Source organism: Sylvia atricapilla, chromosome 7, assembly GCF_009819655.1.
Source record: "Sylvia atricapilla isolate bSylAtr1 chromosome 7, bSylAtr1.pri, whole genome shotgun sequence".
Classification (NCBI taxonomy): domain Eukaryota; kingdom Metazoa; phylum Chordata; class Aves; order Passeriformes; family Sylviidae; genus Sylvia; species Sylvia atricapilla.
The window spans coordinates 26,067,814-26,095,643 of record NC_089146.1 but is presented as its reverse complement, the minus strand read 5'-3'; the positions used below and the strand labels follow the sequence as shown (position 1 = coordinate 26,095,643).

At 45.3% G+C, this 27,830-nt stretch overlaps 1 protein-coding gene across 3 annotated transcripts in view; it reads right to left on the bottom strand.

Annotated features, from left to right (window-relative positions):
- Positions 1-7,070: 7,070 nt before the first annotated feature.
- The window catches only part of MRAS (muscle RAS oncogene homolog), a 38,502-nt gene continuing 17,742 nt past the window's right edge, over positions 7,071-27,830 (bottom strand). For 2 of the 3 annotated variants that reach the window (XM_066323039.1, XM_066323038.1), the window contains 5 exons: positions 24,402-24,615; positions 15,614-15,767; positions 12,387-12,486; positions 11,011-11,090; positions 7,071-8,000 (listed from right to left, as the gene is read on the bottom strand). In XM_066323039.1, coding sequence (XP_066179136.1) covers positions 7,901-8,000; positions 11,011-11,090; positions 12,387-12,486; positions 15,614-15,767; positions 24,402-24,594 — 627 coding nt within the window. In that variant the 5' untranslated portion in view covers positions 24,595-24,615 and the 3' untranslated portion in view covers positions 7,071-7,900. The remainder of the gene's footprint in view (positions 8,001-11,010; positions 11,091-12,386; positions 12,487-15,613; positions 15,768-24,401; positions 24,616-27,830) is intronic. The other variant, XM_066323040.1, reaches the window with a different exon arrangement.

The window sequence follows — 27,830 nt, the reverse complement described above, 5'->3', positions numbered from 1 at the left end:
TTCTGATGCCACCTGAAAACACAGACAAATTGTTCCTGCCCTCAGCTGGTCAATGCAGATAATTCATTGTAAACAGCCAAATTGCCCCAAAGAGATGCTAAGACACAAGCCCGGGCCCACACAATCAAATTCAAAGCACTTACCTCTCTCCAGGGAGCAGCAGCAGCTCTGTCCCACCTTTCCAGAGCCTGTGGTAAAAGGCTGTTGCAGACAACAGGCAGCTGGGCAGTAACAAAATGTTGTGCTGTGGCTAGACAGGCTTTCCAGTGCTACAAGTCCCATACTGGTCACAGTAAGAGGAAATCCAATGACTCTTGGTAGACCTGACTAAGCCTGCAGTTTGGCAATAAAACCCAAACAAATGGGCAGTCGCGTGGAACACTGGTCAGGCTGGTGCTAACTCTTGTCTCAAGAAGCAGAAGCAGTTTTTTCAGTACCATCACTTACATGGCCAGGTCTGGTGGCCCCCTGGATGCTGGGAGGAACAGTCACTGGCATTAGATAGTGCCACTTCTTTGTTGTTCTTAGGACAACATTGCCAAAAGACCTGTCATTTTAAAATTAAGCACTAGCCTCCAACCCTTGGAAACCTAAAACAGCAACTTATCTGTGGGTTCACATGGCTTCCACGAGGTGCTCACAGGTTTGATTTCCTCAGTCAGTCCATCCCTGATCCAGTCACTGGTATTGAGGGCTCCATGGGACAAGCAGGAGTCAAGCTTTTGTTTTCTAAGAGAAACAAAAGCAGTCACGTAAATAAGTCCAAAGGCATTTAACAAAGGGTAAACTTTTTTCCCTAAATAAAGTAGAACTTGTAACCTTTTCCATTTTTAGTTTATCTGTATGATGTGATAAGATTAATCCTTAATTAGGAAGGAGATAGATTGCTTTGGGAAAAAAAATCAATTGAAAATCCTGATAAAATGCCACTTATGGAAGCAGCCTGTATCTAGTAGGTATTTACAGATTTTATCAGGGACTGAAGCTCTCGAGATAGCTGGCCTTAGACCTCTTCATTTCGCATTTAATATTTATCTTCAGCTAAGTCTATGTTAATTATCGTTTCACAGCTTGAAGCAAACAAGTCACAAGTCCCAGCAGTGTTTGATGTTCGGGCATCTCACCAGTCCCTGTTCTTTGTCTGCATTTCAGATGTCTGTGGTCTTGTTTCTTCAGCCAATGGAACTGGATCTGCCACTTCTAAGTGTCCTGACTGAAAGAAATTGGATTGCTTCTTGAATGCTTTAAGATCCTGAAGTGAAAAATCATTAGTTCTCTACTTCTTTCATTAGTTCTAGTTCTCTATTCTTTATTCTTTTGTGGTAGCAGGTGTCACCTGAATTTTCCCAGAACAATTTTTATGTGCCAAAGTAAAACCAACAAAAACCTAGCAGAGTGCCTCCTCTGCCTTTAAGTGTTTTATGCTGATGGTGTGACTACTTTGCTTTCCCCATCTTCTGCTGAACCTCCTCTTCCCCACAAGGCACCTTCTGCCAAAGGCTGCCCAGACACCCCCATCACCACACTAACCCTGCTGCCCAAAGGGTGCTGGGGAAGACCAAGAGACTTCACCAAAGCAAGCAAAAAAAACCATGGGAATGAAACTTTGTGACCAGCTCTGTGGGAAACTCAATGCCAGAAGCCAGCACAAGCTCTTAGGAAAGTTTGGAGACTGGGATGAGACAAGGCAAGGCAGGAAGCTCCCAGGGGAGGGTGAGTAGCACCCTGTCCCAGCTCACATCATTGTGCTTTGTTCGACCTCAACAATTGCGTGAGCAAAGCCCGGAGCATCAGCCTTAACTTCGCATTTCCTGCTTTCTGTCGGCTCCATCTCAGGGACTGTTTGAAACACAGCTCTTATTATGGAGCTTGCAGAAAGAACTCCCTGCTCTACGGGGACATGGGCTATTGAGTTGCAAAGAGGCATGCCCAGTCTCTGTCTGGGTCTGCGCTGGTTCTGCTTGACTGCTGTAGTGAGAGGAGCCGCTGTCACAGGAGCCACATGACAACCACCTCTGTGTGTGGCAGCCCAAGGAGCAGCTCGTGACTTGTTCAGCTGGGCTGACTTCTCAGCAGAGATTGTCTTAATCACGAGCTGTACAATGTCTCTTGCCCAGATTTGCAGAGGATTTGGCTTTATGGAACAGGGTCCTGATTCACAAAGCTCCTTCCTTTGCCTCTTACTCCTGCTCTCTTATTGACCAAATCCAGGATATTGCCTGAGTCCCTCTGGCTCCTGGATCTGACCACATGCCCAGTCTGAGCTCTCAGACTGTTGTACATGTCCTGGTCTGCATGAGAGACCTGGGAGGAGGGATGGAAACCAGAGGAGTAGTAATGCTTGTGGAAAGTCAGACTGCTGTGTTTGGCTTGGCATGATGTTGCTGGTCCCGCGGGATTTGGCAAAGGGAACCCTGAATTCAAAAGAATTAAAAAAACTGTCCTAGAACTGCCTGGATTAGGGGATTTTGGCTGTCTCTACTCCACATTGAGCACTGCTGAACACCACTCTCCTGTCATTAGCAGTAACCCCTGCACTCACCCAGCTGGCAGGTCTCACCTGCTGGGTGTGAGTCTTCCTTCCCTTTGGCACAGCTCGGGAAGTCTTGACCTGCCTGACCTGCTGGCCACTCATGAGTGACTTCTTGGAGGTGGAGAGAAGCAGCAGTGGTTTGCCACAATGGTGGGAAACCCTCTCAGACCAGAGCCTACCTCTGTGCTGTAACTCCTTGTGCCTCCCCATCATGGGATCCAGCACACACAGTCATCTCTCTCCCTGCTCTCTTCTGCTGCAAGCAAGTCCTATGTCATCCCAAAAACCATCTGTGAGATCATCTATGAAATATTTATTTCCCTTGCATGCAAGAGAAAAGGAAGCAAAAGGCCTGCATAATACTGATGGAGTCCCTGATAACCAAATATTGAATTTTTTACAGCCTAATTGTGCAACTGATACTCATGAGATCACCTAGGCTGCAAAAGGCAATTAATACATTTCACAGAATTGGTGACTTCTACTTCAGACTTTGTCTAGATGCATGAGTGAGTCCCTAAAACACAGGTGACATCACTTTGCAGGAGAAGAACTAGGGTATCCAGAGACACTTGAAATATCCACTGACTTTTCTCAGACTGCTGCTGTGAAATAGAAAAGGGTTCTCAAAGCACCCCAAGGTACACATCTGGAGCCATTTCAGCTGCTTTGGTGAATCCTTGCCTGGCTGGTGGCTGCTGTTCCAGAAGGGCCCAGATTTCCCATAGGTCTCATGTTACAGTTGAAACTCCCAGGTAAATGCCCTGGATACCCCCAGGCATCTTCAGATGCATTGAATACATAAATGCAAGACACTCACTTTAGCCTGTGTGACTGCTGGAGATCTCCCAGCACAGGGAGCAGTAATCAAGAATGGCAACACTTCCCATGCCATAGCATCCTTCCTCTCCTTTTCACTGTCATGTTTGCTATGCACTCTAATGCAGTCCTTGATAAAGCTCCTCCTTCCTGCCCAGGCTACAGCAGATAAAATAGGTTGGCTCACAGAAAGCAGATTTCCAAACACGGAGCTCTTCTGTCCATTCTAAGGTACACAGGTTGATGTGGCAGTTGTCACAGGGCCTTGTCTATTTCCCTCAAACTTCTCTCAAATCTTCTCTCTCCCTCATTAATAAATACCTGAACTCTAACAACTGGAGAAGACAGTAAATTGCATCTCTTAAAGTATCTTCTGTATTCCCCATTATATTCTGCTCTTAGCAGAGCTTTGAGGGGGATCACCTCCTTCCCAAGCACTTCAGCAGCATTTAGGGACCCTCCCTTGAAATCACTGGAGCTGAATAAGGCTCTGGGCAGTCCATTTTGGTCTGAGGATGGTAACAAGCTAAAACAAAAAATCTGAACCAGTGCTACAATGCCATCCTCTCTGTGCCCAATAATGCTCATTTCCTCTCCAGATGAGACATACCATCTATGTCTAAACCCCTCAGCTTGTCCTAATTTGCAAGTTCTAGTGCAGCTGTAGGTTAAAAGAGCCAGCCAAAATTAATTATTGCACATTAAGGAACCAAGCAACATACAGCAATGGCCTCTTGTTAAACTGAAACATCTGATCCAAACCAAGCAATTTCAGCCCCTTGTTAAACTTGCTTCTCTTATTCACCATTCCCAGTGTTCTGCTGCTGAGCACCATAATCTGAACGTGGTTTATTTACATGTACCCAGGCTGTCACAGAGAAGCTTTGCCAGTCACAGCACTGGCCTTAGCTAGCCAAGAGAGCAGGTGTGTAGGTGGCCACCACAAGCAGGCCTCCTCAGGTGTGGGGGTGGCATTGTTTGGTTTTGCTGTTATCAAGCTTTTGTGCCATTTAGAGCTGGCAGGCAGAGAGGCACAATTAAACTCTGCTCATGCCAAAGGAACACATATTTATTTCAACCAGGTACTTCTCCTTTTCTTCTTTCCCATCCCTGTTTTGAGAGATGTGAGATCGACAGGCAAACAGGTGACTTGCCTTGTATAGTAAATGTCATGCACCTCAGAAATGGGTAAGAAAACTAAACCAGTGGCTGTCCTATAGGCAGGACCAGAGAGAGGAAACAGCAAAGTGATTTACCTGAAAGCAGTGGTACTGCTGCTATGGGATCCCAGGTTGGGGAGGTGATGAGACTTTTGCAAAGCCAAAACTTAGGTAGCTTAATACTTTTTGTTTGTTCTACAAGTATTATTCACTGTCTAAAATAGAAAAAAGGAGGTTATTTGATTATTAAATACCAATAATTCTGTAAGGTTTTACCCCTCTTTTTATTTCGTTTGAAACTGTGTGTTGAAAGCAAGGTCACCTCTATGTCCAACTCTACCTTGCCAAATTCCTGTTTAACAGAAGAGGAACCAGATTGCTCTGAGACAAGAAAATGCTGATTTACGCAGGGGCTGAAGATGATGTTAGGTCATTTACACCATGTACTCTTTGGAAATGAGTCCCATGTGTGCTCTTACAGGATCCTTCTCCAGACTGCCCCTGACCACAGCAGAAATGTCCCTACCCACTGGATGCTCCATTGAACAATACAAGCCATCCACAGCAAAGGTGTTGCTCTCTGCCGTGTGTCACCGACTGGTGTCTCCTACCCAGGTCTGTAGGTGCTGTCCATTGCAGGGAATGTCTCTCCATTTCCCAACAGCCCTGAACATGACAGGGTGGCTTAGGTGGCTTTGTAGACCTTGCTATTTTCAGTACCCTAGGGCTGTCAGAGACACAATCCTTGCTGGAAAACACTCGTTGCTATAAACAAGTTGATGACCGTAGAAGGAAACAGCCATGTTCTCCCCATTGGCCACTACTCCATGTTCTGTTGTTAATCTGCTCCCTTTGCCTCCTGCGCCCCTCCATTATTCTGCAATAGCTGTTAGTTGCTAAAGGAACTGAAGAAACAATTAAGAAGCTTTAGAAAAAGCAGATAGTTTCTCACATGCAGTGCTGAGTACGCAGCAGATGTGACTCAAGAGACACACACGCCGTTTTCAGGCAAGCATTCCCAAGGGTTTAGATAGAAATAATAAGGATGAGGTGTTTCAGCAGGAATCAAGTTATTTTTAAGTGGAAGGACTCTAGGGGGTATTGAAAGAGCTCCCTGAAAATGCCATCATCTTCTTGTGTGTGGGATCCCATAGCATTACTAGTGTATAATTAAAACTATTAAGCCAGCAGTCAGGCTAGACAGGGATTCTGGTAGGGAAGTGGCTACAGGGGTGATGGTGAAATGGGGTGGTTGCAAAGATCAGATAATTTCTGATTTACTAGAGGTTTTCAAAGCAGAACAAATGAAATGCCTACAGGGAGATCTTCCTCCAGAAGGCAGAGGCAAGTCTCAAGGACCAGAATTTGAAGAGGATGGCTTCAGCTGCTGCAGTTCTCTTTAGCCAGCGCTGGGAGAAATGCTGTGATGGTTGGGAGCCACATCTCAGCTGACACAGCACGTTGCTTCTGTGAAGTGTATGGCCCACATCCAACCTAAGAGACTGTGAGAGACACTTCTTTCCAATATCCCCTGCTTAATCCATCCCCAGCATCTGTCACCACACCGAAGGGGACAGAGGCAGCAGAGCAAGCATTACCCTAAGCAGCTTGCTGAGCCAGCCGCAGGCTTTTGTAATCTTCTGGCTGTGATGAAGACTGGACAAATTAAGAACACGTTTCCATTAGCCTCATTCACCTGAAAAATAATCAGCAGCCAACTCACTTCTAAAAAGTGGCTTGGAAAAGCATCAAGAAATGAAATCTGGTGGCAAATAGACAAGTATGGACAACTAAGGTTGTGATGATCCATCATCTTGGATGGATCTTCAGAATCCAATACCAGGATTTTCTGTGCTCAGACACATAAACCTCAGGCATTCATACTCTGCCAATATTTTAAGTCATGCCCAGAAAGCATATTTGAATAAGATTCAAGCTGATGAAAAGCAAGTTGCTACTTTTAAACAGGTTTGGTGACCATGTGAATGGAGCCAATGGATTCAATCCAGCAAATGACATTCTATTAAAGACAAATTTGCCACTGCAGTTCTTACTGCCAGGAAAGGTGTGAAAGAACACGTGGACCCTCCAGGATGTGCACAGCCATATTTCTGGTGCTACAGATGGCAGTTTGAATGCTTGCAGGTTTTTTGCCTTGTCTTTTCATAAGGCATATTTAGTCCTTGCTGTTTTCAGGGAGACACTTTAGATACAGTAAGCTTATGAAGAGACACATCCCACTTGGATAATTTTAAAAACTCCTCTTCCTTTCAAGTCACCAACTTGGCGAAGGAGATAGAAGGAGAAACATTGAGCCAAAGTCCATAAACAGATTTTTTTCCTGTGTGTGTGAAATGAGCCTGGGAAAAGCAAAATGATTAATTTACCCACGAGTGGCTTTGCAGGGAAAGGTTAAGGAATAATAGAGAGTGATTTGATCGCACCACTTTACATGCATTTATGAGGGAGAAATTCAACACCCAAATAACAAATTCAGTTCAGATTTTACTTCCTTTCTCCCTTCTCCTCCACCCCTCTCCCCCAAAAATGACATACCCTTCCATTTGTAAATTACTTTAATTTAAATACTTCCAGGTTAACAAAATGTCTTAAGTTTGACACGTCCAAAGTTACAAAACAGAAACAAAACCTCTTGACAAAGGGTAAGAAAAAAAGAAAAATCCAAGCCCAAACCTCCTTTCCTAAGCTGGAGTTTATGGTCTGTGAGCTGGCGACTCTCCAGAGTCTGACACAATGTCTGGAGCACCCAGAGCAGCTGGAATTAATTTTCTTCCTCCAAATCTATGCACTTTCATATGAAGTTGTGTTTTGGCACTGCCGCCCAAGAGAGAGTTCAGTGCAAAAAAATCTCAGCCTGGCCGTTGTTTCTTTGCAACCCAACACTCGCTGAGCAAACAACAAAAAGGAAGAAGAGGACAAAAAAAATTAAGAGAAAGAAAAACCCTTTCCCTTCCCCCACACATACACAGACAACTGTACCAAACAGGGGGCTATTCAAGGCTGTTCAGAAATGGGTCACGAAGAGTAATGTTTGCAGATAAAACCAACACTTTTTAACTCTTGCCTTGTTTTTTTTTTAATAAACATCATGGAGGCCCCTGGAAGGTGCTGGGGGTGTTTGAGAGTTGAGGTCCTGCTGATCCCTTCTGCCTCCCACTCGCACAGCTCCCACGCTGGCCCTGACGTGCAGCCCCTCTCCGGGGGTCCCGACCCTTTGAGCCGCCTCCTCCGAGTCTGAGCCGCCGCAGGGAGCCCGAAGGGCCACGGGGCCTGTGGGCATCAGCATCGAGCTGTGGCTCCTGGCCTGGGCTGGCCCTGGGTCAGGAGGGGAGGAGGGAGGCATCCCAGGCACTCCCAGGGTGTCCTGTCACAAAATCACGCACTGGAGTTTATGGGAGCCTGTGGCTCTGTCCCCTCGCCATTTGGTCTTTTTCTTCTTCTTCTGGCTTTTCTCTGGGATCTGCTGCCTGTTTTGGGAGACAGAGAAGAAAGCAGGCAGGTGAGACATAAGGCTGGCTTGGATCCGGAGCCCTGGGCAGCCTGCAGAGCAGCATCTTGGCGTGCATGTGCATATTTGCATACATATCTCCAAATACCCTTCCAGCACTGCACGGCTTTTCATGCCACACAGCTGAGAACTGCCTGCATTCTTCAGGAAGGAGGAAAGAAGCCATTAAGGCTAATGGCAGGGATGCATCTCCTTCCAGGGCACTATATGCCTCCAGTTGCCCAGGATGAACTGCTGCCTCCTCCCCTGCCACAGGGGCTGCTCTGGGAAACAGGGATGTTCTAAGCAATGCAACTGTCATTCATTACACTGCTGCTGACAGAGTAGGGAGGAGGATGAGAGAGATACAGAGAGCAGAGAGAAATACACTCTTCTGCCTTCCAGCTGGCATTGCACTTAGCCAGCTGCACTGATGCAGACTTGGTGATGGAGGAAGGCTAAAAAATAATAATCCAAAACCAGAATTTGCTGCCAACGGGGAAGCATCTGGCTTCCTCTGAAGTCGTGAAGAGCACCTGAGCACAGAGAATGAGCTGACCCCAGAAAGATGTCCCTGGCTATCTGAAGTCACAACCACCAGGAACACACAGCTGAGAGCCCTCCTGCACTGTGACCTTGAGCTGTGAGCAGCCTCTAAAGCATTCTGTTGAGGGCTTCTCCCTGTCCAGTAAGATGAGGCATTGCCCAGATGCTGTTTGCAACTGCACCCAACTGCAGCAGCTACTCTGCCAGCCCCGCAGTGCAAATCCAGCAGAAGGCTCTGCAGCTCAAACACCCTATAGGCAGCCTAGATGTAGATTTCAGTGCAAGATAAAACATATAAACATCGGCAGCTTCTGTAGATTCAAACCTGAGAGTCTGAACAGCTCCAAAGCAGCCTCTTCGTTATGTAATATGGCAGGCATTAAACTAAGTGTTCACACCAAGTAATCCAGACCAGGATGAGACATCGCTGGGACATAAATCACTATGGCTTTAGGTGGTGTTTCTCTTACAGCCTCAGCTTCCAAATTCTTGCAACCACCTGAAAAACTCAGCCTTGACTAGTAAGACTTTTTCTCAGTGAACATGAAAGCTGGAGGCATGAAAACCATAAAACTTTAAAGCTCAAAACTAGAAAGATGAAATTCAGAAAATACTTTATATCTGGATAAACACTGACCACAAGCTGTTCACACTCTTCTGGATCTGTTTTAGAGATCCAGAAACCTCACCCTGGGCCTGCTCAAGGCTTCTGCTGTGACAGTTCTTGTGTGTGCACTGCTGCAGCATAAAAGGGAAAATTTAAAACATCTATCAGGTGGACTCAATCACCCCACTCCTTTCTGGATTACTTCCAGACAACAGTTTCTTGCATGAAGCTAAATAAACTGGGAATCAAGTGCAGGGAGCACAAACAGTGCAACCCTGAACAAGCATCCTCACCCTGAGAGCTCACAAGGGCTCTGAGGAAGCCCTACATGACAGTTATCAGGGAGGTGAAATTTACATTTTATTTGAAAAACCTCACTTGAGAACCAGGAAAACAATACTTGATGGGTGATGTTACCCTTGACTGTGGACAGTCTGCAACATCCAAAAACCAAGCAAAGCTGTTTTGTGGCCAGTGACCAGCCAGATCACACAGCATATCTCCCTGCTCTCTGACTTGACCTGAGTTCCAGCTCTTGTGAACATTTCTGGTGCACTTGGCATCACAGAGAGTTTCACCTGGCTGGCAAGGACTTTCACAGTAGCTACTCAGGAAACTGAGGTGTACCACTTATTTTTGAGGTTATGGAGTGCATTTTCAGGGCTTGGCATTAGTAATGCCTCATTACAGTACTCCTTTCAGCCTGTCTGGAGTTGTGTTATGTAGAGAAAGCAAACAAAGCCTTTTCCCTCTTATTTTGGCTGTTTTCCTTTCCTGCAGAGCAGAATAAATGGTGGTAAGAGCTTGCTGCAACAAAGAAGTAATATCTAGCCAGCTAATACTGAGTTACAGAACAGTTGGGAAAGAGCTTGGGACACCTCCAACTCAGTTCTCCAAAGACTTTCTGCCCTCTGCTTTTGAGACATGAGGGAAGAGTGGGCAGTACCATCTGCTTTTGATGGAGGCTGGCTTGAGGCTGTGCTAGGATATTCACAAGTACAGATATGCTGTGAATAAATGCCTTGTGGTTTAATTGCCGGGCGAGGCACTTTGACTGCACGGCAGGGAGCAGGGAGGAGCACGATTTCAGCTCAGTGCCCTCCCAAAACATGAAAAATGAGGGCCTAGAAAATCTGGCAGACAACTAGTGCCAGAAAAACAAATCTTCTCAGAGAGAACTGAGGTTATCAGCTGAGATGCTGGGCTGTGTGTGCAGCTCTTTTCCTGCAGGGGAGCCAGGGCTTGGGAAGGCAGTCCCTCCCTGCTGGCAGCCGGAGCAGGGTTCGCCCGAAGAGCGCGCGTTTGCCAAAACTGGGAACAAACCTCTGCAGTCTGAGGAAACCTGGGGCTCAGCCATAAGGTCATGCAGTTTCTCATACAAAATGGCTTATTTTTTTCCATTTAGCAAGCAGAAAATGTTAGAAGTCACCTACAACATTAGAATTTTGCAGAATTTTTTTGCCAGTCCTTTGTAACTTCTGGCAAGGCAAGACCCTGAGAGGACAAAACGATGAAAACTCAGATTACTAGTCTGGAGCTTTCAATGCCAGCCTTTTAGAGCTGATCATTATAGTAGGCTTAGCACTGTTCATTGAATAGAAAAATTTCGTTATGGCCACAGCTACTTCTTACTGTGCCTGGTACTGATGTCCTGCACAGGTAGCTAAGTGCTAGTAACATACCTCAGCAGATACAGGACAAGAAAGTTAATAAACACCAGAAATATCCAACCTCCAAGAAAACCTGGCTGCCCAGAAATTGGCTCCTGACTCTCTGGGCCATAACTCCTGTACATCCCATCCGTGGGCAGTAAGGAAGGGAGGACTTTGCAGCTTACCTTATTACCCTCACGAGATCATGGAAGGCCTTGTCCACGTTCAGAGGTGGGTCCTTGGCACTCGTTTCTATATAGGGAATCTGGAGGAGAGAAGTTTATCATGGAAGAGATCAGTAACAGCCTAGCGTTGGGATAGTACCAGTTTCAAAATGAAAAGCCCAAAGGCTGGGCTGCTAATACCACAGAAATACAGGTAAATAAAAGGTTGCCATGACACTGCTATCAACACCCTCATGCTTGCAGCAAGGTCAGTGAGTGCTTACAAAAGGTCTGGAATAAGCACCAGGCTAAACAGCTGCTATTGGAGCTCTGGGTTTGGGGGAGAATAACCCCAGACTTTATGTCATCAGATGTTCTCTCCCCCTGAGCTGTGCTCACAGACATGAAAATAGCCGAAGGTTGTTGAAAGACCAGCACTTGCCAAAAATTCTTGTTTGCCACATTTTATTGGGACTACTGCATGAATATTTCATGACTACAATTCCCCTTCAGTGTAAAATGATCTTCCCCTTCAAAGTCTGACAGCCAGATGGGGCCTCCTAGAGTGCTTGTCCAGCACACTGGCAGATTTATAAAACTGCCTCTGATAAGGTATTTTCATGCAGGGCCTTTTCCAAGGCGTGTGTATGCAGATGGAGACAACATGCTGTGCTGCAGTTTAGGTGTCCTGGCTCTGACAGAAACCAGATTCCTTGGGGAGGAGGGGGGAGTGAACTTGCCCTGCCAAACTGCCATCGTGGTTTGCTCAAAAACCACCACACAGCTTGTCCTTTAGGCACAGCAAGCTGCCAGGAGGTCTCAGGCTTGTTTGCCTTTAACCTTTCCATTCAGTCCCACCTCCTAAGGAAGACAACAACTCTGGGTATTCAGGGCTGCTGGCATTTAAAGGTGATTAGTGGAGCAGCATGTGATCTACACCCATCTAAGACCAATTTCTCAAGCTAAACTAACTGGCATGAATAATGCAGAGCTAAGATGGTGGCCCAGATTTATAGAGGCTTAACAACCCTGTTAACTTCATTATCTTTAACAAGCTCAGGCACCTGGATGTACCTTCTAATGGCTGACTCTGCCTTTTCACTCCAGGAAAGTGCACTTTCTTCCCTCATCCTGAACACTTCTCACCACTTTCAGACATCTTGTACATAAGTCTTAGTGATGGCCACAGCTCTGCTACAGCCTGATGCACAGCAGAGTTCTGGTTTCAGTGATAAACTGGCCCTCTTGAAAGGAAACTGCTACTTCATAGTAGCCAAAAATATATTTACAAATGTTTAATTGTAAGCCTTAACTCAGCTCCTAATGAGCACAGATTTCAATTCTGAACGCCTGTAACAGGACTTTCAATAACCCATTAAATAAATCCGCAAACTTACGTTATGTTTTGTCGCCATTTCTCTCCCCTGTTCTCTTGTAATTTTCCGCAAGTGCATTAGATCAACTTTGTTTGCCACCAAAATCATTGGAAAAGACTCCCTGGAAAAAATCAAAACCACCACCCAATTATTAGCAGACTTCAATATGAATTTCATTTTTTGATGCTGACACCATCTAACATTTTCAGCTACATACCACATATGTGTAAAGAAATAAGAAAGAAAACCCCCAGGCTGTGCTATACATATGTTCATATTGCAAAAATTTACTTGACAAGTTGAATGCATGCACACATTCATTGTTATTTGTAGAGACTTCAGGAACTTATTGTCACCATTTTTGCAATGCCTGATGATAACTAAGCCTGAAGACCCAACTAGGTGAAGAAAGATCTAAAGAATTAGCCAGAAAATAAACTGAGACATAAAGACAGATCTTGGACAGGAAACTGTGACTCTTTTGTAGCAGCTAAGGCATCTCAGTAACTGCGTATCTTGGCAAGACACTGAGGGATGATGGAAGAATTGGAGTAATTTCATTCCTGGTCATCCACTGAGAGCAACTGTGGGGGAAGGAAAGATGGTACTTAGAGGGGCATCAAATGGTGGAGAAAATGAGTGGGAGCAAAAAGATGCCCATCAGATGTTACCTCAAGACAAACTGAGCTTGGCAGTGGTAGCTAGAAGGAGGCTGGAGGGAACCAGAGAGATTTGCTAAGCCTCCAATAGTACCTACCATCTCTTGTTTCTAATCCCAGAAAAAAATACCAAACCCATCTCCCTCTGTAATAATACTCAGTATTTCCTTAACTACCAGGCATAAGTGCCTGTCTTCAGCCACCACCTAAGAAGAAAGAGATGCATCTATCCACAGCATGTCCTGTGCAAGGCTCTCCCTCTTTCCCCCTGTAGAAAGCTCCACTGTTCCAGTGATAATCAGAACCAAGGTTGGGAGCCATGGGAGGTGTTGGCAGCGCCACTCTCTCCTCTGGCTTCATGAAACAGAGCAATCAGTTGCTGTAGGGCCTTTTAGCGACTGCTGGGAGGGAGGAGGCCCCTTCTGATCACTGACAGTTTCACCAGTATTGTTGTCTTATATTTAACTCTTTAAACCCTCCTAAATGATCTCAGTGTTCTCTGCTGTAACAGGGCTGATTTTACTGAGGTAGGGAGCAGCTGGCCGTACTCATTTCTATATAAAACACTTCCCTGGGTAACTCTGGATTTTTAAACAGCATTTCTGGGTCATTTTTCATCGCGATAAGAGCTCCATCTTCCCTTTGGCATGTTGCCCCATTGCTCTGGCTGGAAAAATACCGTACTGCACTCTGCATTTTAAATGAGTCTTAAGAGGTATTCATTCTGATAATGTGACTGTGATTTAATGTTAATACCTGAGCATTGATATATCTTGACTCTGATCCTTCTGGAGCAAAATATTTGCTTGTCTGGATTATTTGATTGCTTTTTGGCTTGCAGCACATTGATTAGAAAGGGATTACTTTTGGATGGTGTTTCATTTGCCTTGTTTACATCAGGCATAAAACTCTATGGGGATTTTGTTCCCTATTGTAAGCTGTACAACTGCTAGCTGAACAAAGCTGCTACAGTTGGACATTTTACTATAATGAAGGTTGTGGAAAGAAATGGGAGGAAGGCTTTGAACAGCCCTGCTAACACAGCAGTCTGCAATTCTTTTGTATTTTAAGTTGCCAAAACTGCTTGCCAGACTGAAAATCAGAGTGATGCTCTGCTCCCAGCTACCTGTGGGTTTGGCAGATTATTTTTTACTCATTCTGCTCCCACTGCTGTGATTTTCTGACCATGCTCAGGTTTTGGATGAAGCATTGATACGCTCCTCACGCTCAGCGGGGGGGAAACACAAACAACCTCAGCAGCCTGTTTCACTTCCTGCCTCTCACACACTGCTGCAGCATTTGCACGGTGTGTGGAGGGTAAAAGTTTCAGTCTAGAGCATACAGTGAACACGGTGTCTTATTTTCACCAAGTTAAATTAGATAAATCAGCATCAGATTGGGGCAGGAAATTCCGTCCGTCTCCTTCAGCTCTTAGAAACAGATTTACTTTGCCCCAAGCTAAGCCAGCAGTGCTTAGACTGCTGTGATCTGAGAGGCTGACTGAGTAACTGACAGTCTTCTTCATTTAAATGAAATCAAAGGGTGTTTTTTCCTTTACTTTTCACTTTTGTGGGCTACACTTTGGATGCTTTACTGGAAGAGCTGTCAGCTGTGAACCTCACATGATATGAGTCCACCCTTCCTGTGGGGAAGTTATTCAGAGCTGTGAAAGGAAGCCAGCAACGAGGCCCAAACCCTCTGGTGACTTTTCTTGATGACTTCCATAATTAAAAGCCATTATGAACGGAAAAACTAAGTGTTTCAAAGCTGCAGACATATAAGGGCTTAATTCACACCCCACCCAGTGAGGATGGATCCATTGCCTCTTGAACCAGGATGGGAAGAGAGAGTTATCTTGGAGATAAACCAGCAACTTCCCCACACTCTGCCAGGACACATTAATTTACCATGACTAAAATCCCATGCTACCTTCTCCCTTGCACATGCAAGGAGGAGAGAGGTGACCTGTCTTGCTGTCTCCCCAGGCACAGACAGAGGTTTTATTATGCAACTTTTTGCTGCAGAGCACAGTACATTAACTCCATTACACCCCTGGTAAGAAATACAGTTCCTTCCAGCATGAGTTTTTCCCCTTCAAGCTCACACCCCCAAATTACACATGGCCTTCAAAGGTGTGTTTGGCACAAGCCAGGGAAAGGAAGACGGTGCCAGCACACACAAAGTAATAAGGGCCAAATGCTTGCTGACTCCCTGCTGGTGATCCCAAAGTGCCTGCACTGTGCACAGAGCATCCTTCTCCCTCCTCAGAGCTGAGCTAGTTACCTTCAAAGGTGTCTGATCTCTCTTTCTCACACTGCTCTGCCAGACCATTCTGGCAGAAGTTTCTCCCTTCCAGACTTTCATGGATTTTCACTCCATTGTAACACTACTGACCCTTTCCACATTGAAAGCCCTTCATGCTTATCAGAAGTACACCACTTCTCATTCACCTCACTGAGGTCCACAAATCCCACATAAGGATTTGTCTCAGGACACTAGAAGGCAGCAGGGATGAGATGTGCAACCATGCCCCCAGGATGGATGGCAGGAGCCTGGCGGGTCGGGCGTTGCCTGGCCAGTGACACCCACCTGTCCTTGACCCTGAGGATCAGCTGGTGGAACCGGTCCACGTGCTCGAAGCTGGCCTTGTCTGTCACTGAGTAGACGATAAGGAAACCATCTCCAGTCCTCATGTACTGCTCCCGCATTGCACTGAACTCCTCCTGGCCTGCTGTATCCAGAACTAGGAGAGAAGAGACAAAGGTTTTGAGCTATTGTTAGGGACCTGTAGCTGCTGGCACCACTGTGTGTCCTGTGGCATTTCTGCCTCTGCAGGGCTTGCTTAAAGACTAAGATCTGATGAAATCAAGTTGAATGGACAAGGGGGTTTCTGTCCCATGCCCCACTCATCTTTGTGTGCCTAAGCTGGGAGCAGATGGAGGGGAAGATAACCATGTGGATTTCATTTTCTTTTTCCAGTGCAAAATACTGATCACTGAATTTGGAGAGCTGCTTGTCTGGCAAGATGTGGCTCAAAGTATTTCACAGCCCTCCCAACTTTTCGCTCTCCCAGCAAAGAAAACCCAAGACTAGAAGACTACCTAAAAGTCAGTTAAAATGTCAGGGATAACCTACAAAAAGCATGGTGAAGCAGAGTTGGGAGACAACCCAAAGTAATAGCTACAAGCACTTTCCTTCTCTCAACAGCTGGATATTATTTCTAGACAATTTTGTCCTTTCAGAATGAGCCTTGGGGAACTCCCCTTAAATATTTAGTCCCAAATGGTGTCCTGGTACTAAGGAGGTAACTAAAACAGAGGAAAAAGCTTTAAGTGCCTTGCATATCCAATGCAGTATTCACATTTCTGTAAATAAATCCATCCTTAAATCCCCCAAAAGCACCTCAGTTATGACAGCCACCCAGATGCTGTCCCCCACTAGATTAAACTTAATGGCATCATAACTCACTGGTTCTCCATGGATCTGTCTTGCAGGGGATCCCATCACCTTTGGAACAAGCTGCCCCAGCCTTTTGGGTAAACACCACAAACTAATACACACATCAGTGCTAGTTCCTGAGCCCCAGCTTTGTGCACAGCCAGGATTTTTGACTGGCAGGAGGAGAGTACAAGAGGAGTTCATCAGTTTAGGCTGTGCCAGTACAAACATGGGGTGCCCTCGAAGTGCATCACCTGCTCAGAAGTACTAGTCCTAATGCATCATTGCACCCCAGCGGCAAATGTGGGACCCTCAGGATGACTGGGAACATTTTCAAATCCCAGTCAACTGGACTGGGTGGGAAAACTGCTTTGCCTCTGCTGTACAGCTATGGAGTAAACACCTGCTGCCCACAAGGGATGGGGAAAGCCCAAGGCAGCGGTGGATGGAGACAGTGGCAGGAACATACTGCTGACAGAGCAGCAGGGCTTGATACAGGTTTGTCTAGTCTGAACGGGCCCACAGACCCAGCAAGGTGCTCCCTGTTAGGGGTAAGTGCTCAGGCTGCCCCAGGTTCCAGATGGGACCATGATAAACACCACTTTGCTGGATCAGCACAGGTGGGCACAGGGGGACATGCTGCACATCACAGCACACCCCAGAGCCAGCCACACACCTCCACTGCAGGTCTGGAGGAGAGACAGCTACACTGGAAGACCAGGAGACCTTCCTTGGTCATTGGCAGGCCCTTTAAAGCCTTCAGCCTCATTTGTTCTCCTGCCTTAACTAGTGTTGAATGTCTATTTTCATGAGCTCTTAAGGTAAAATGAGCTTCCAGGCTCTTGCAAAGACCCTGAGATTTAGGCTTATTTGCCAAGATTGTTGGAAAGCCACCTGAGTCTCTTCATAGCCTTTTATCCTGCTCCTCCCCTCTAAATCTAAGAAACAAGGGGTCTCAGCTCAAAGGCATTTAGGCTATTCTTAAGGACTGCACAAAGAAAAAAATAAAATAGAAAACAATCCAAAGAGAGAGATTGCATATGCTGGTAAATTTCTATGCCCTGGGCAGAACTCCTACCATGGAATAAGGCCAGGACTATGGAGCTGGGACACAAGAGGAAATGAATCTCTCCTACCTGCCCAACCTGTATGGAGAGGCTGGGCTGCCCTCATCTGACTCCTGCAGCAGCTAGACACGGTGTCAGGGCAGGGCTGAGAGCTGACAACCAGCACACAAACCCAACTTGTGGTGGAGTGGGAGAGCTCCCCACTGAGAGCCAAGCCCTCGTGCCCTCCCTCCCCATGAGACAGGGCAGGTGCCCCAGCACAAGCTCTGGGCAGGAAGGTGGAGATGGATGTGCTGTATCCTGCATGGCAATTTGCTTAGGGACTCCCCCTTGCCCTGGCACATTTGCAAACTTCCCATGAAACACATACGAAGCATCCAGCTCTGCCTTTGCACCCATCAACCCATCTCCAGCTGTTGCCCCTCCAAAGCTTTGCCTCCCTGGGAGAGGGGCAAGCCCTGGTGGAGGCTGTGGGGATACCCCACTGCATGGGGCTCTCCCACCTTGCCTGGATCTTGGCCACCACACTAAACACAGGCAGAGCTGCTGTGTCAGCAGCTGCTATTTAAAGGGAATTCACTTGCAGCATTGATTAAAAGGTGAGCAAGTTCAGGCAGCATTTTAAATGGCAATTTGAAATGTAAGCAAAAGACACAGAGCAGTGGATGTTAAGGTTAATCTCAGATGGGTTTCATACAAAGTTAAGCATCGTGTAGACGGCCAGAGAAAAGTCCTTGTCTTAACTTTAAATGTGCTCTTCATCAAGGTTAAACTCCCAGCTTAACAATTCTGTGCTTTGTGAGCTGTGAACAACAGAGCAGAGTGATCTGGATCCTTTGTAGGCAGGACAGGACCACCTGAGAAGAACCAGCACAAAAAAAGGGCCAGATCTAAGTGGCTTTGCTTGTGGTGTTATCTTGTGGCATAAAAGCTTCAAGAAGACTCCTACCTACAGAAATGGGAAAGTAGCATGGAGAAACCCTGGGAAGAGGTAACTCAGAAGGTGACTGGCTTCCCAAAGGCATAAGGAGATTCAGCATGTTAGCCAGCATTCACCTTCATGTAAAATTCCTGTTTCTACAGACAGGATGTCAGAAGACAGAAATAACTGTGAGTAAAGAACTGTGAACTGGTGAACTTTAAACAACCAGTTGCCCCACTGGCAGCACATAAATGCCAGCACGGAAACAAGGCTGGACCAAAGCACAGTGCGTTTCTCCTACCTCATTTTTCCAAGAACTGAAATCAGACTCAGAGGCTGCATAGTGCATTGTCAGGAACTTCCAACAGAAAACTTGGTGAAGTTCTCACTAATTTGACCAAAGAAGCAGGGAGGAGCAATTATGAAAGCATTTGGTTAAGCTGAAGGAGGGAGAAGCTGAGGACGATGTCTGATGTAGGAACAGACGACCAAAGAGGGCAAAGCCATTTACAGCTATCATGAGACCAGCTGGAGACTAAACTAAGAGCAATTAGGCTGTGAGAGCCCAGCAGGGAGGTCTTCTGCTTTGCAGGTAAGAGGTTGCTGAGTGAAGAGATGGCCTTTTCCACTTTCCAGTGGATGTGACCCCCAGCTGCTGTGATGAACTCCTTGCTAATTGGATCCTGCCCCTTTAGAGCTCTCAGCACCATTTTCCTGTGAATCCTGATGGGTTACGCAAGAGTGCAGCTGCCTAGAGAGCCCTTCTGAGCAGGCACAGGAGCCCAGGAATACACAGGAATTAGCGGTCCAAAATAGAAGCCCTTAGTGCTTCAAGGTGTATCATGTGGCAATGTCTCTGCAACCCACAGTGCTCCAAGTGCCTATCCAGAGAGAAATGCACTTGGTGAATCTAAACCAGGGACAGAGGCACACTGTGAACTCTAAGTCAACAATGGCATTACTTTTTCTGGAGCCTAGGCTGGATTCAGTTCAAACACAGCATTCACAACCTTCGAGGAGCTCAGATCTGATATCTTTTCATATCTAGGCAAAATTTCCTCCTGCATCTTTACCTTTACATTAACATGCAGCTGAGTGTATAGGCCACCTCAAGAGTTTCTCCACTGTCCGTGGCATCTAGAGGGGATAAAGATGATCTGACAGGCACATTACCCCATTTTCTGTCCTTCAGCCTTTGGGTTTCATTGCCCTGTAGCTTGGTACCTAAGCTCATTAGAAAATTTAACTTGAATTGCCAAGTCAAACTAACAAGCCTCAGGCTGAGGAAAGCCACCTCCACAGTCTCTGTCTTCTCCCATCAGCAACACCATGGGAGAGAGCACTCCTATCAGCCACTGGCTTCAGCTGAGAATTGGTATTCTGGGCACTGCACAGGTGGGGTACCAGGGTCACAGCTCCTGTTCTGTACACCCACGCCCCAAGTCACCCTGACAGGTATGGGGTGCCCTTGCCATGTGCAAGGCAGGCAGATGCTTCACTCAGTCACTCTGATGCTTCTGCTCCTTCTCAAGACACAGCCGCACTGCCCTTGGCATGACAGCTTTCCTCAGCAAAAAACCATGACAGGAAAACACTGAGGCTTTTATGTGCCCTTCTTCTGTGCCCTAGCTAAATACACAGATGTTATAACATGGAAAACCCAAGTACTTGAATTCTTGCCCTTTCTTTAAGCAAAAAAAAGAGAGGAGTCTTCAGGAGAAAGGCTTCCACATCGATAGACAGAATAAAGATGCCAGCCCTTAAAGGAGCTCTTCTCTAACAAAGGGCAAGTATTCAAAGCCTTGTGTTTTCCATCTTGCAACATCAAAATTTTCCTGCAGGAAAAAACTCCCCATGACCCAAGACAAAACCCCCTCTTTCATCGTTGCAAAATCCCAGCAATTAAGGGAGGGGAAATACTGTACACACAAAAAATGAAACTACAAATTTAACTTGAATTTAATGCTCTCAGTGATGCTACTGAAAGTCTAAATTAATAAAATGAGAAGAAAGCAAGCCACAAACCAGCCCTTCTGCCTGTAAATCTGAAGTCACCTTTGATCTCCTCTGGCCTCATGGCTGAGTTGATCTCAAGTTCCCAAAAGCAGAGTGTGCCTAGGGATGACTAGCAGCAAAAACCCTCATCAGAAGGGTTGCAAGGGACACAGAGGTGAGAAGGGCAGAGAGTGTTGAGGAAGGAATGGAGCTTGGTGTGACTGCACAGGGGTGCACACCAGGCTCTGCAGGTCCAGCCCAGCACAAGGGCACCCCCGGGATTGGAGGAGGTCTTGGGAAGTGAACTTGAAGAGAAACTGAAGCTCAGGAGCAGAAAGATAACTTTAGGCTGTGAGAGTTTCATCCAAATCATACTAGAGAAAGGAAAGCAAAGAGAAGGGAGACCACAGCTTCCTTTCATCCAACACGATTCCTTGTTTGGCCGGTACAAACTGGCACAGCCCTTTTGACAAACTAAGAGTTCAGCCCAATTCCCCAGCAAGACCAAGCCATGTACTTGTGGTGACCTCTTCATCTCCCTTTGCCTGCCACCTTTTTATCTTGTGTGGTGTATGACCATAAGGAATTCTGAACCATAGGGAATTTTTTGCCATATTAAGGTATTCCAGTTTTGGCTTCATGGCCAGATTAATAATTCCAGACTGGCATTTTGCAGCCACACCAAAAGAAATCCTCTGCTACTTGCTAAGTTAGCCTGCACATAGAAAGGAGTGTGCAAAATTAATCACAGCAATGCAATTGAAGGAAGAGCTAATCAAAGCACATTAACCCTGGCCCCCACTTAATTATGACCTCATGTCTGTACAGCACCTGTGTGTGAGTGCATTTCACCGAGCACAACTCTGTGCTGATCTCAGCACAACCAGCAGGGAATAAACCAAGATAACATATGCAGAGAAAATTGGAGGCTGATCCTAAAGCCTCATTAAAGTGGCAGCAACCAAAAAATAGGCTAGCCAAAAATTGCCTGTGCATCTTTGACTCAGGTTAAGTGCCCTCTTCTACTCTATAACACTTGTCTTCCAAACACTGCATCAATGGTCTTCTAAAGCTGGCATAAGGTCAACAATAAAGTGGTTTTGTGTAGTTTGGAATATGAACACTACAAACACAGGTCCCACAGTCTTCTGGGAGGCAGGGAACTATCACAGACAACTCTTTGGTGAGAAAAATAGAGAGATGTGCCCAAGCCAAAGAACAAACAGGTAAAAGAAGATTTTGAATGCAGCTTTTGCTCCAAGATTTAAAATAAAACCCTATTCCATTTCAGTCTACTTTCAGTGAGAGATTTCAGCAAAGGAAAAAAAAATGCAAGTCAAACGTTTCATCATGCAACCGGTTAGTGCTGTTGAATAAATGTGGGTGAAGGTCTTCATGGAGGGAAGCCAAATGCTTTATGCAAGCTGGCTAGCAGAAGAGATTTTTTTACAACATAATGCTGGTGCAATTATAAAATGCTTGAGATGCTTTGTACAGAACTGCTCAGGCAACAGCCTGGAAAAGGGCTGTTTCCCCTTTTTTTTTTTTTTGTTCCAAGTTGTTGGATGTATATGTATTTGGTTTTTTTTTAATAATAACTGTTTCTGAAAATTTCAAAACTTACCGAGCTCCTCACTTGGTTGTTCATGTTCCAAAACTAGTTCCTATTTTGGGGGTGGGCAGCTGCTTCTGCCCACCAAGCACTGCATGAAACCTCAGCTTGTAAAGGCTTTGGTCATAAAAGAACAACTGGAAAGTCCAGGATTTATCATGAGGCATCTTTACCCTACCTATCATGTTTGTCCCTAATTTTATTCTGTAAGTGATTCATGTAGCCACAAGAGCAGCTGTCCCAGTATAGGGTGACCTCTGAGAATGGCGTAGATCCAAAGCCTGTGACAGAGAGCTGAGGCAAATGACATGAGTGTTAGTCAGTCTTGGTGGCCTGTTTCTGCTGGACAGATGGAAAAGGGTCACATCCTTTTTCAGGCAAGAACACTGCCTTTCTTCCAAATTTGTGATTGTTCAAAATCTCAAGTGGTAGGAAAGAGAAGCAGCTGCAGTTTCACTCCTCTGGCTGTGAAGCATCTGTGGGCACACAAGCCCTGGAAGTCAGGGATTCCCAACATGCCATTCAAGGCCACAGCTGAATTCAGTTCAGCCCAAAGTACAGCCATTAAGCTCCATCTGAGCAAAGGAAAGGCTTTTTCATTAAAACAAAGGGTTAAGTTTCTGCTTGCTGGAAAAGAATTTCTTTCACCACTCCCACTCAGATAAGGTTTGGTTGGGTTTTTTGTTGTTGTTTTGGTTTTGTTTTCCTAAACAAGAATTCCAAATATTCAGTAAAAGATGCCTTTTCTACTTTTCAATAATTTGCAAAACTAAGGCTGTTTCAGCCAACACCAACAGGTACAGCAGCTGGTACTGTTGCATCAGAAGATGAGGCATACAGTGAAGGTAAAGGTTGCTCATTTTAGAGGGCTGGATTCTGGACTCAATTAATTTAATTTACAGTGGGACTGGATTTTCTTTTATACAGGACTGGCATTTTAAAAATAAGGGTGCATGTATACATTATGAGATGGATAACTGGGCAGATATCTCTAATGCAGATGACAAGAAGAGACATTTCAAACCAATTTCACAAATACTCCCTCATATCAACTTTTAACAAAATCAAATGAACGAATGTTGGCAAGTTAACTTGTTTTGTTGTTTGCTGGTTTTGGCTTTTAATACTGAATAAAAGCTGTTCTTTTAAGGACTTTGCGGCCACTTGTACTCACTAAATTATACCTGATAAATCCTTAAGAGCACAACTAAGGATCTCGAGTTTCCAGATCAAGTTAACAGTCTTCACAGCAAACCCCACCAGCATCCACATTCCACCACTCATGACAATGCCCCAGCTTTCTGTCCCCACACACCAATGACACTTATGCAGAGACAACAAAGATCTTGAGCCTTCTTGACAAGAGGGTGGAGGTAGAATTCAGCACAAGTGAGGCTAAATATAGTTCAGTTATGTTAGTGGCCACATACATGAACTTGGGTAATTAAGGCACAAAATACTTGCTTGCTTTTATGTACTACATAATTGCTGCATAAAGCAAAATAAACACTTACATTTAAGAGCAAAATTCCCTTTGTAGCTGTGGTTAGTCTGCCTCATGCAGCACAAATGAACAAGCTGCAGCTTTAGGTAATACAGGGTTTTCTCCTCACCTCCTAATGAATCACTTTTGTTTGAGGTTTTTTGGGGGTTTTTTTCTTGGTGTTTTTGTTTGTTTGTTTGTTTTTTTGGTGTTTTGTGGGTTTTTTGTGTTTTGGTTTGTTTTTTTTTTCCGGTCGGTGTGTTTCACTGTTTCTGTTTTGTTAAAAAAAAAAAAAAAAAAAGGCAGTTTTTCTTCAAAGAACTGAAAACTCTTAGTTACAACAGTTCCCCAGGCTGGTACTCTACCCATATTTAAATGAAACAGGTAATTAAATATAAAAACATCACACCTGAATAACTGGAGTTAAAAGCTGTAATAATTCTTCACTGTCAGTGGACAACCATTCTGATTAAATGTTCTTTCTGGTTATAACCCTTACTCAGTTACCCACCCACTGTTATTTCCCAGGAGATGAGCTCAACCACAATGAAGTATCATTAGCAATAGCCACCTGGCAGTGCTGTAATTCACCTGCTGCAGAAGCCTATTCCAAATGCCAATGAAGATCTGTAGCTTTTCACAGGCCTGCAAGAAACATTTCTGTGCGGAACTGGAACCAATGCAACTGGAAGCAGAAGCTTTGCTGGAGACCAGCTGCAGACCATGCACTGCAGCTCCAGTTCCTGCCAGCCCACAGCAGAGCAGGAGGGACAAAGGGACATGCTGTGGGGAGCACTGAGGCCTATTTGCAATTATGCTCAGCTAGAAGGGAAAGGGGATTGTGAGAAGAGCTGGCTTACCATCAAGAATTGCCCATTGCCCATCTATTTCTGTGTGCTTCAGGTAGGAGTCTTCAATAGTTGGGTCATAGTCTGGCACAAAAATCTTCTGGAAAAACTGAATAGTGAGAGCACTCTTCCCCACACCACCATCTCCAACAACCACCAGCTTGTACGTGGGGAGGTTTTCGCTGGGAACGGCACTTGTAGCCATGCTTCCAGTGTGCTGAACCTGCTGGAGAAAGAGATCACCTCCAATCACTCCGCAGCAATGAAAAGAGGGCAATATGCACAAGGCAGCTTTTACCTACTGCCTAAGTGAGAAAGAAAGCAGCTCTGACATCCTTTTGGACAGAAGCAGCAGCACCAACCCTTCCCAATAGCTCTACTCCAACTCAGACCTAGCACTTACAAGTACAGACAGCTGTGCCTTGTTTACTCCTGCCTTGTCTACAAGCATTGCTAATTGTCACCAAATGCACATGCAACACCTTTGTCATTTAATAGCTTTCCTACAGGAGCTGGGTCCACATGGCAATGACAAAAATCACCCTGGCTCAGTGCCCCTGTCAAGCTCCCAACAGTTTCCTGTTGCCAGTGACCAAATCTCGTTGGTAAGTCAGAGCTATGCTATTCCTCACTGCTTAACCCAGAGCACTGCAAACATTCAATGCTGTACATCCCAGGGCCAGATTTGCAGGCAGAACTGGTGGTGATGGATGAAACTAGAGTTCAAGGTCCAATCCAGGCTCTGCCAGCAGACAAAAATGCACTCAGCTGCTTTCTTCTCTCTCACTTTCAAGTCTGAGAAATAAAAAACAAAAAGGCAGCAGGCCAGGAACAACAGGTGGTTTTTGTTTTGCCTTTAAAACAACAACAACAACAAAACCCCTCAACCCTGCTGTGGCAGGAAGGCTGGTGCCTGTAGCTGTGACCCAGCCAGGAGAGCAGCTTCCTGGCAGCATGGTCACACTGCTCCTCTCACCTCAGAGCTGCCTCCTAAAAGAAAGATGAAAAAATTCCCTGGCTGAAACTGGGCAACAGCACAGGTATGTGGGGAAAGGAGAAGAGCCAGCTATTGCAGCAGTAGAGACTGCTCGTTTAAGGAGCAGCCAGGCAGGAGGTTCTGTACTTTTAAGTGCCCTCCACCCACCCACGGGCAGCAGTGATGCTGACTCAAATCACAGAGGAAACAGGTGGCTATCTCCCAGATCTGAGTGACCATTGCATTTTCTGAGAAGTCTTTCACACACTTAAAGAGAAAATAATTTAAACCAAAAAATCTATCATAATGATAAGGCTGAAGACAAGGCAGTTGATTTTCTTGGTATTGGCTTTCTTGAAAATACTGTTCAGTGCAGCAGCAGCTGTGGTGACACTTTCTGCAGACACCTGCTCCCAGACATTCTGTTTTTGCTGGTGCCCTTTGGGCTGCAGGTGCTGGCTGGGCTCAGGTGGGACCAGTGCTCTGAGGGAACCTCCATAAACTGTTGGCTCCCAACCTGTATCCCCACCAACCCACACCCACACAAGGCTTTTGGAGGCTTTCCCAATAACCCTGGGGAATTCTTTTTCATTAAAAAGACAACTTTAACTTTTTCATTCTCAGAAACCATCAAGCAAGGCTGATGTGCTCTGTGCCACAGAAGCTGATTGTGTTCTTGTCAAAACACAAGAACATAATCCCCTAATCCAGGTTAGTTTCTGATTTTTCTAGTTCCTTTCTCCAAAATCATTATTTCAGTTTAATCCAAGATATTGAACCATAAAAGCGATTTTCACCTGGCAAACTTGGGGGTTTCATGTTCTTTCAGGGTACTGGACACCCCATACCACCTCTAAAAAGAAAAGCCCATAAAGAGACAGAGGATGAGATTGCTGAGTCTAAGAACAGCAAAGTACTCTTGTCCTTCGCTGCAGAAAGTTGAGACAAACCAACCTTTTGGAGAGCAAGAAGAAGCATGATCAAGTCTGCTTGTTTCTAAACCACCCTTGGAGGAAATTCTTGAGACTAGCAAGAATTTCCACTGCAAGCAACAACTGCTGGATGGGGAGAAGACCAAAGCAGCTGAGGTTTCAAACTGCATTTCCTCACAACAACCCCAAAGAAAAGTTTCTTAGCCTTACTTTTGAGTAAGCCCACGTTCTCATATTTATGAGACCACACATCAATATAGAGCAGGCTGGGCTGCAGAAAAACCTATGAATTTCAACTAAATGTCTTATTTTTGCTTGAAGGACCAAGTTTTATTTCTGTGTAATCCTTCTTGGGTCAGATGATCCTCACAGGCTTTTTGAGACATAGACTCTGGCTAAAGCTCTGCCCCTCCTTCCAATGCATTTAATGACTATTTTTTACTTTGCCCATGGCCAAGATTTCACCCCATCCTTCTTTACACAGCAGAGCAGCTCCAGCCAGGCAGAATGAAAGACTGATTGTTACTGACATGGTGGGGGACAGTCTGTGGATGTGAAAAACATACTCCATTTGTGCACGATTTCTGACCTCCTCACAAAACCACAAGCTGCTGCTTGGCAACAAGCATTACATTTTCACTGACATTTTGTGCCAGCCCTTTAACCCACTCCTAAGAAGCCTCAAGCTTATCTTGCATGAAATGCTCCCCAAAGTACTAGGATAATGTTTAGCCCATTGTACAAATTGTGTCTCTGCCCAGCATGCTTATCAGCTGGATCGGCATGACCAGAGGTTAGGTCACGCTGTGTTTCTGAACCACCAGACTAAGTGTTGCGTAGCCTGGGGAAAACAACAAAAAATGAACTGAAAAAAAGAATTTGAAAAAAAAAAAAACCCATCAAGAACTGTAGGCTGGTTTCTTGAGCACAATTCCCCATATTTTAGGTGATGCTAGCACAACAGATGAAAACTTCAGAGTGTCAAAAGGCAGCAAGTCTAGATGTCCCTGCAGGATTGTTTCTACTGCTCATGGAAACACTCCTCTTGCTGCTGAGATGGCAGGTCCCATGCTCCAGCCATGCATGTACATAAAATCTTCTGAAAGTCAAGCACTTCAGTCCCTCTACCTCTCCACCTGCCCTGATAACCAAAGCAAGAAGACAACTCATGCCTTGACAAGATTATAAACTTAACCAGCTCATGAGTCAAACCTTTAAAACAACATACATAATTTCCTGGAAAAGACTAAACACTCCCAAAGGTGCACAGAGCTACAGGCAAGTGCAAAAGACTTGGGCTGATTTTCATGTGTTTTTGGCAAGAGTACTGACACAGTCCTCAGATGGGAGCAAGAATAAGTGTGTTTGCTGTAGATCTGACTGGGAAAAGTGAAGCACAAATGTCTTTATCTATTGTCTGAACACAAAGCAGCATGTGGTAATACACTAATAAGCTCTGATGATAACCATCTTACAATTTATACAGTTATTTATTTTGAAAGAGCCCAGTGAAGGATCCATACCCTACACTGA